Source organism: Vollenhovia emeryi, unplaced genomic scaffold (assembly GCF_000949405.1).
Source record: "Vollenhovia emeryi isolate VEMERY1.0 unplaced genomic scaffold, V.emery_V1.0 DF939997.1, whole genome shotgun sequence".
NCBI lineage: Eukaryota > Metazoa > Arthropoda > Insecta > Hymenoptera > Formicidae > Vollenhovia > Vollenhovia emeryi.
In genome coordinates, this window is record NW_011966369.1 from 1 (window position 1) to 8,674 (window position 8,674).

At 40.9% G+C, this 8,674-nt stretch overlaps 1 protein-coding gene across 7 annotated transcripts; it reads right to left on the reverse strand.

Annotated features, from left to right (window-relative positions):
* Positions 1-1,019: 1,019 nt before the first annotated feature.
* On the reverse strand, positions 1,020-8,264 carry LOC105556471 (serine protease gd-like). Of its 7 annotated transcripts, none has more exons than XM_012003566.1 (6): positions 8,231-8,264; positions 6,886-7,116; positions 6,579-6,744; positions 5,072-6,247; positions 4,526-4,560; positions 1,020-1,544 (listed from the first exon to the last, which is right to left on the reverse strand). In XM_012003566.1, the coding sequence occupies exons 4-6, from the start codon at positions 5,465-5,467 to the stop codon at positions 1,304-1,306; spliced, it is 672 nt and encodes a 223-aa protein (XP_011858956.1). In that variant the 5' UTR covers positions 5,468-6,247; positions 6,579-6,744; positions 6,886-7,116; positions 8,231-8,264; the 3' UTR covers positions 1,020-1,303. The 7 variants fall into 7 exon arrangements, with proteins under 7 accessions (XP_011858956.1, XP_011858953.1, XP_011858957.1 ...); XM_012003563.1 differs by having other exon boundaries at positions 6,886-7,135; positions 8,210-8,249; XM_012003567.1 differs by lacking the exon at positions 8,231-8,264 and adding an exon at positions 8,210-8,228.
* Between the last annotated feature and the right edge of the window lie 410 nt (positions 8,265-8,674).

The window sequence follows — 8,674 nt, forward strand, 5'->3', positions numbered from 1 at the left end:
CGGAACACACTGTCTTCACGCATACATTTTTCCATCTACATTTGGTAGAGGGGAGTGACTTATATGTAGGTAGAAATATGTATGCGTGGAGACAGTATGTTCCGCCCCCCCTTCGGGGGGGGCTTCACCTCGTTAAAAATAACCCTACCCACCCTATGTCAGAGATGTGGAGTGAATATCGCTTCACGTGGAAAGTTGCAAACCTATGTGGAACAGTACAACGGCGGAAGTACATGCGTGGAGACAGTATGTTCCGCCCCCCCTGCGGGGGGGCTCCACTTTGTTAAGATATAACCTAACCCAAACTACATCCGAGGTGTGGAGTGGATCTCGCCTCACGTGAAAAGTCGCAAATCCATATGGAATCGTATATGTACAAAGCACATGCTTAGATGAGAGGACAGATATAAAATTTAGAGTCCATCATTTTTCTCGAAAACTATCACTCGTAGAGTAAAAATGAATAGGACATAAAATATATATTTTAAAGAGATCTACAACTTTTGTTTAAAACATTTTTCAAAATTTTTAATATTTGTGTCTGAAAATTACATATAAATGGTCGACATTGTTTTTTTAATAACTTTTTAACAAACAACGAGCGACGGCTAAAACCTTCTGAGCGTTACTCAGGAAGGTAACCTTGACAACATATGTCAAGGTCAAGGTCATCGGAGCTGACTCCCCTATAGTGAACATTTACCGATAAAACTGTGTATTACAAATAGTAAAAGTGGGAACCACACTAACTACGAATGTAAGTAACATTAAAATTAGATCTTATCACAAAAGCACTGTTCAAACACTGTGTGATTTCAGTCCTTCTGCCTCTCAGATTGCCTTACCTTATTACGATGTACATCATGCCTTTAAAAAAGTAACAAGACTCGAGTATTTAAAATAATAATAATATTTATTTAATGCATATATATATATATATATATATATATATATATATATATATATACCTTAAAATATTATTTCAGTCTATCTAAAAATATTGAATGTATGTATCGGTATATTGTTCATAGTTTTATTTCTAATTACTAATAAAACTGCTATAGCAGATAGTTATAGTGTGGTTTATGTTACTGATAGATTATTAATACATCAGTAACATATCCTAATGTTAAAATAAATGCATTACAACAAGAGAATTGACAGTAAATGTTCAAAGGTAAAATTCGTATCTGTTTAATTCTCGTGCTGTACATAATTGTTCATAAATGATACGAATTGGGATAAACTTTACACAAAAAGACTTCTTTACTAGCATGTATTGCATTTTGAGACGAGAGACCAGTTACATCGAAATCTGTTGTTGAATCCAGGGTATGTATGTGGCTGTATCTTCGTAGACGATAAATGTTTTTTGATCGCAAAGCAAACTGATATCATTATTAGGAAATATAGTTCGCGAAATGATACCGCGCAACTGATAACGACCTGTGAGATTGTTCAGAAGCACAAACCCGCTCCCGCTGTCACCGTGGCAAGGACCGGCTTCTAGCGAGGTGGCGCAAAAGCTACGATTCGAAAGGAGCCTGTCACGTCCAGCGCACATTTTTCGCTGACGTGGTTAGTAGCGGTAGTAATTGCCCACCCGATAGGTATCACTGGCGCGGCGCGGCTACTAGCACGCGCGCAACACGTGATTAGCAGATATTCGCTCTCCTTCTTTTCCAAGTTTAACGATAGAATTCAGCGATTAATTGACGATAGCCGAGGCAGCCACTACAACAGACGAATCCTTGGCGCCTCCGCTTTCGCCCCAAATTGATAAAAAGTTAATAATAACGAACAATAAGCTAACATCAACGATTTCCGTGGAAGGAGTGAACTCCACGGGAACCGTCGATCACAGCCGTGTGCGAGGGCGCTATGCGCCTCCACCGGTAGCCACGATGGCAATCAAGGCCATTAAAAACCGTTGTAAATAAGAGAAATATACCATTTATAGAAATTCCGGCGAAGCTTCTAGAAGGTTCGATGCCTACGTGACTCGACGCGATTTAGCGGAACTCTAGGGAGAAAAACAAGGGATCGGTATGCGGATTAATTAATCGGCGGCGCGCGGCAAATTTAAAGTTTGAAAAACGGCATAAGGATGAACGGAGGCCCTTTGCCAAGGTGACCAAAGCTCAAATTGTTTAGAGCACCGGAAGGTGCAATAATTAGCACGTTAAAGGCAAATTCCGAAGGGCCCCCGCTCATCACCACTTCCGCACTTGCCCTACAACCTAACAGTATATAAGCGGGCCATCGGAGCCCGAATTCGCAGTACGTTTTCCAACGTTTCACGAGACGAAGCTCTGTCCGATAGCCAAGCCTCAGGAAAAGGGAAAATAAGTAAGGACGGCAAAGCTCTGCCCGACTATAACCCGGCATTATTCTCTGCCTGTAAAAAGAAACGGAGTGAGTGAGAGTGCGATAATCGGAGTGAAAGTAAGTGGATTAACACAGTGACACTTAACCATAATTTAATATCCTGCCCCGTCGAGGTAATAATTAATTACTGTCCGCGGAATACCTTGTTGTCCGGTAGTAATACTCTGCCCCCGCTTCCTTCGGCGACGAAAACTGTGATACCTCCACCTTTCGGATGCGCGCTCGCTGCCGGGCGTTCTTCTAATCCATCTGCCACTTGGTTGCGCGCTCTCCACAGGGCGTTCTCCCAATCCTGCCTCCACCTCTCGGATGCGCGCTCACTGCCGGGCGTTCTTCTGATCCATCTGCCACCTTGGTTGCGTGCTCTCCACAGGGCGTTCTTCCAATCTTGCCTCCACCTTTCGGATGCGCGCTCGCTGCCGGGCATTCTTCTGATCCGTCTGTCACCTTGGATGCGCGCTCTCCACAGGGGGTTCTTCTGAGACTCCTCCACCTTCGAATGCGCGCTCTTGCACAGGGCGTTCTTCATTGGAACCGATTCACCAGCCCGGCATTAAGCACCCGGGTCCTATCTGAATCACGTACACCTTCGCCTCTTTTTCTGTTTCCTTACGCCTCGTACCTTTTGTTTTGCTGTTTCTTTTTCGCCGTCGTCTCCGTTCCCCGAGTCAGACCCCACAAAAGAAAAGGGGGACTCATCCAGACAATCATGACAATTTTCCCATCTCTCATTGCTACCGGCAATTTAACAGGGTCCCCTCGCTGTTAGGGAAACCTCGAATGGGCACCTGGCACACGGGGAAATAAACGAACCAAACAACGTTGTTCCAGATACGCATTGTGGTTTTCGGAACAAGCATTTGAGCCAGTAAGGCATGCAAATAAGCACATACTCGGGCCCCTGCATATTATGCCAATTATCAAGTTCCTTTTCTTTTTCTTTTCTTATAAGATCCGTGATAGCGGACAGGGACGATTTTGTTCCCCAGTAATATTTTGCTTTTGTTTTCATCTTTCCTCCTTTCTTTCGTCAATTTGTTATTAATTCTGCTAACTCAAACACTCAAGTATCCTCGTTCGCGGTAGTTATAAGGTAATTAAAGTGGATATAGCGTTGCAATGGAGTACAATGATGATAGCAACGCAACTGAATCTCAGTGATTAATGCACGCTACTGATTGTGAGTACTCCCATAAAAGCCAATGCTTTCCACCCACGAGTAGAGGAAACGGGAGGAGGACTACTACACAACTCCGTGCAATTCCGTGTGTGCCAGAGCAGGACACCGTTATTTACCCTCCCCACTAATTAACCCACACATTCCCTCTCGTGTGAATAACCAAATTTAATCATGAGTGCCTTCCGCAGGGAGCCCTATTATGGGCCGGTCCTGCCGCTCAGGGCGGCAGCGCCAATTACGGCGTCTGGTTAAGGCGCACCACCAGGTGCGGGTGTTTGACCCGCGGGTTTTCGACCGGTGTGCCCGTAAGGCCCCTGTGCCAGCGCCCCGGGAGACGCACCACCCGCCACTGCCTCTCCCTCACGCGCAACCTCCTCCCCCTTACTCGCGGGTCCCTCCCCCGCATTCTCAACCACCCCCCTCATACCCTCAGCCGCCTCCTCCGAAGCTCCCTCTCCCGCGTGCCGAGAAAATCCAGACACCTCCAGTCCGCCCACCCCCACTAACCTCCGGCTACCACTGTCCTCAACGGGTGTGGAGGCCGCGGCCTCCAATCACCCCTCCACCACGGGCACCTCTGGCCTCGATCCCAGGTCCAGCACTGTCGCCCGTCTTAAAGGAACCGGCGATCGCCCGGCACCCACTGCTCGTCCGAGGGTGGTCTCGGTCGTGCCACTCCAGCGGAGGGTAAAAATTATCCTCCCGCGAGTCGACGCTCCGAAAAAGGGGCGGAATATGCCCTTGTTATAAGGCCCCCCCCCTTCCACCAGGCATTCATCATGTACACGCACAACCAATAAAGTAATCATACAACCACATTCACACACACTCATTCATACACCTACACACACACACACACAACTTTCACATCTCCTCTTCCGTCTCTGCCTTTCCTCTTCTTGTCAGAAGATTTCTGACGTCCCCCACGCCAAAATAAAAACGCGGGACGTAACAAGCCGAATGAACAAATGATCGCTCCGGAGACAGGTCTCCTGTAATTTGAGCAACAATGTTGGCTCATCATCATTTACACAATTTGATCTACAACGATAGCGAAATATATCAATGTTTTTTATATGTATTATAGTTAGGATCTCGCATTGTGAGCAATTGTGTTGCAGCAAGATCGGTCGTGAAATTTCAAGAGTGCATTTTTACTACATGATTAACTATCGTGCTTATCGATTCAAATGGCGTATTCGTCAATTTACAAGTCCATTTGTCATGGATATATGCAATGATAATAATTTCATAATAGCATGAACTCTAATTTACCGTGTAAACGTATTAAAATTAAATGGAATATCATTGCTAACAATGTTTAAGTATTTCTCTGTCGTGACATATTCGGACATATGTACGTCGGAATTGTTGTCATCAAGGTGCCACACATTTGCAGAGTTTTGTTTTAAATTAAAAGGATCGCCCAATTGCGATTGTGAATTCGTATGTTCATCGAACAATGAACATCGGGAAATCGGAAAATCCAGTAAAGGTGCTTACCTGATTCACTATTGTCACTCTCGCCATGTGTTGTTCCTCGACAGCACGACCACGCAACGAATCTGGGCCCCAGCCCACGACGTATCCTGTGCTATTGACGGCTTCACCAAGAGTTATTGAACTGGACCATAGACAAATAGGCTTAATGAAAGGGTTAAACTCGACGGGTTTCTTCAAGATCAAAATAGCCAAATCGGCGTCGACACCAGTCGGTAGATAGTCAGGATGGATAACATATCTCGCGATCTCCGGATTGGAAATTCCATTTCGGCGAAACCGGCGCAAGTCAGTGTGCCCTACGATTACCTTCAACATGTTAGGGGGTAAGCTACGTTGAGAGTCTTTCATCACACAATGCCCAGCTATAAGAAGAAAATATTGTATATGTATGTACATTTTCTAATAATCCGTACATTCTATCTAGAAATATCCTGCACACCCTTCCGTATTATTTAATATATCTGATATTGTAATTAAATGTCTTATATTAATTAGTATAACAGAAAATAATTATATATGTAAAATATTTATAATCAATATTTATAGTGACGCAGCGTTTTGAACTTTCTATAAAATTTTCAAGACATCTTGGATGTGTTAATGCTAATCTCGAGAATGGTGATTAAGAAATTATTTTCAGATACTTTATTACTACCACACATATTCCCTAATTATATTCGGGTGAATTGTGATAAATGTCTGCGAGAATTAACAGAATTCTATTTTATTACGCAGATAAAATTAAGAATCTTACTTTAAAGGCAACAGAACGAGAAGTTCACATAGCTCGATATACGAGAAGCACAATTTTTACTAATTCTTTTCGATTAGCATAATACCTGTTATTATGTGTCTGTTTGTCAAGATGGTACCACCACATTTATAATTATATGTATATTGCCCTGAAACTATCTTCTCTGTTTTCCACGAAGATTGCAACCACCCACGGCCATTGTCCTGGTAATGCGATATCACCGTTGGGGAGAAGATTGTTTGTGCTATCGGAGTAGTAGCTGGTAATACCGCATTCGTCGTTGTTATTGAAAATCGGATTGTTTATACGGTAGCTGGTCACATTTCGATGCCATGGCTGAAAATTCTGTGATGCTTGTTCTTCGTTTGGCGAGTACACAATATGCCCCAACTCGATATCAGCTCTGATATTTCCATTTAACACTGCCAAAAGACAAAATGCAACATATATCTCTTAAGTCGCATTTTCTTTTAGATGAGAAAAGTTTGAAAATATATAATATGATAAGAAGATGTATGATAAGAAGAAACTTTCAATTGTTTTAATGAGAGCCTTATTTAGTGAGTTTTGTCTTCCTATTTATCTCTGCTATACTAATTGAAAATTACGCACAATGTTTTGCGAGTGAAAACTTCATGGGACTCATTATCAAAGGAACTAATAACTTGCTTCTATTTTAGTGATATTTGCTTCTATTTTCCGCGAATATATGTGATGCCCCTATATTCTATTTTAAGCAAATGCATTACTTACCTTCAGGCTCTACACAATATTGTTGGTTGTTAAACCATATTGAGGATAATGTTGGAAAATTTTCGCTCGAAGGAAAATGAACATGATACAACAAATGTCTGCTTTGTTGAACAGCTTGAATGGATTCTTTTATCGGTCGTGCCAATTCTAATCGAAAGGTTTCGTTCTGGAACACAATTGTTATTGTATTTTAAAAAGGATTTTGTAACGTGCTAAAATTATTAGATATCGCCGGAATTAATAGCCATAAACTTATATGTATAAATTTTTGTATCCTGCTTTCTTAATTAACTTAAAAAAAACTTACCAGCAAGTCTGTGGTAGCATTTAAAGCTACTCTTAAATAAAATTCACCATTTTTTGGCGGAGATAGGATTTCGATCCGTCCTATTGTAATATCTTGTATGCCTTAGGATGGATCGTGTATGTGAAATATTCCGAGCACGAAATTCTACCATGTACCATGGTAATCGTTAGGTATGGCAGCATCACGATGAAAATAAATATCTTAGCCATCGTGTAAAGTTCTGTTAAAAAACTGGTAAAATCCAAATTTTCTAAATTATAATTTTAGAATACACTTATTATTATACACTGTATTTGTTATTTGCTGGATAATCTTCGAGGGGATCAAACGCTTCATCTTGAACCCATGTTTCATATGTCACAAGTAGATTAGATAAAATAATGTCGCTTTTGTAACGTTATTCACTTTCTAATTAGTATGAACATTAACGAACATTACAATATTTCAGATTAATCTGCACTCGAACGGTTGATGAGCTTAAATAAACCCTATCTTTTAAAAGAATTTTTAAAAACAATTCACATTTAATAACTTCTCTACGCAAGCAACTTCATCTATAAATGAACTGTTCATCCTCAATCATTTGTGAAAAAATATCATTATACAGGGTGTCATTTAATATTGGGGACTGTTTTAGTGTGCAGGTAGAGCGGACTAGACCGAGTCGAAAGAAAAGTCCTGTACCATTTTGCAATTTTCGCAATAGATAACGAGTAATGAATTATTCAAAATTGTCGTCTTAGCCCGGCCCACCTCCCAATTCGAGCTTTCGAACATTTCGAACTTTCCGTGCGCCTGGTAATATCAATCGCCGGGCGATCACATCTCGCCACGCGCTCGAATTGGGATGTGGGCCGGGCTAAGACGACAATTTTTAATAATTAATTACTCGTTATCTATTGCGAAAATTGCAAAATGGTACAGGACTTTTCGACTCGGTCTAGTCCGCTCTACCTGCACACCAAAAAAGTCCCCAATATTCAATGACATCCTGTATATGTAGATGTTGAGATATAAACGAAAAAATATTTTATATTACTAAACAGAGTATGGGACATTGTAGTAACGCCAGATATTGCATATAGAGTCAATAGCGAATATATATTACGCAATATGTGCCGGCGATAAAATAACAAATGTAAAAATTTTAAGACCTGTCTTTTGGAAAAATCACTTTAATTCTTTTACTGTCATAATAATATGTAACAGAATTATTATTTATCTTTTGCTTTTTAAAATACCAGACTGCATTTTCTTATCAATAGTTATAATGTATTTCAAGCGTTCCGAGTTATACTTTGATATCTTGTCTTTGATGTCTTACTTATTTGTTATGTTTTCATACTTATTATTTTCTATTACACTTTTTTTAGACACTCTTCTAATTCTAAAATATTCTTCTTAATGTTTCGACGTGAACTTCAATGCTGCGGCGACTAGTTTCACGTATTCGGACGAATACTAAATCTCGGATCCACTCTGCTACACCTTCACTGTATGTTTATAAGACTAACCAGTTTTCTGTCGGAACCGTTTAAAACATATCTATAGTTTTCATGTTGTAGTCGCATTTGACTGGTGCGGTAGTGGGATATCGAGAGTCAAGTAATGATGAGTCAATCACACCCCTGTGAAGATAGCCCCCCATTATTTAAAAATTTAACTTTTTTACGAGTTCCCTATAGATTTACAATAGTTCCAGAGTTCTTGATGGGTTTTAGAAATAGTTCTGCCCATTAAAGACGTTAAAATGAATTTTTAAAAATGGGGGGCTAACTTCACGCAGCCC

What these genes read in the sequence shown, in the direction of transcription:
- LOC105556471 (XM_012003566.1), bottom strand. Translation starts at nt 5,467, where the DNA reads ATGTACATACATATACAATATTTTCTTCTTATAGCTGGGCATTGTGTG. An exon ending in GAGTGACAATAGTGAATCAG is followed by an intron (nt 4,561 to 5,071) that starts GTAAGCACCTTT and finishes CTCAAATTACAG; the next exon opens with GAGACCTGTCTCCGGAGCGA. An exon ending in AGCGATCATTTGTTCATTCG is followed by an intron (nt 1,545 to 4,525) that starts GCTTGTTACGTC and finishes TGGACGTGACAG; the next exon opens with GCTCCTTTCGAATCGTAGCT.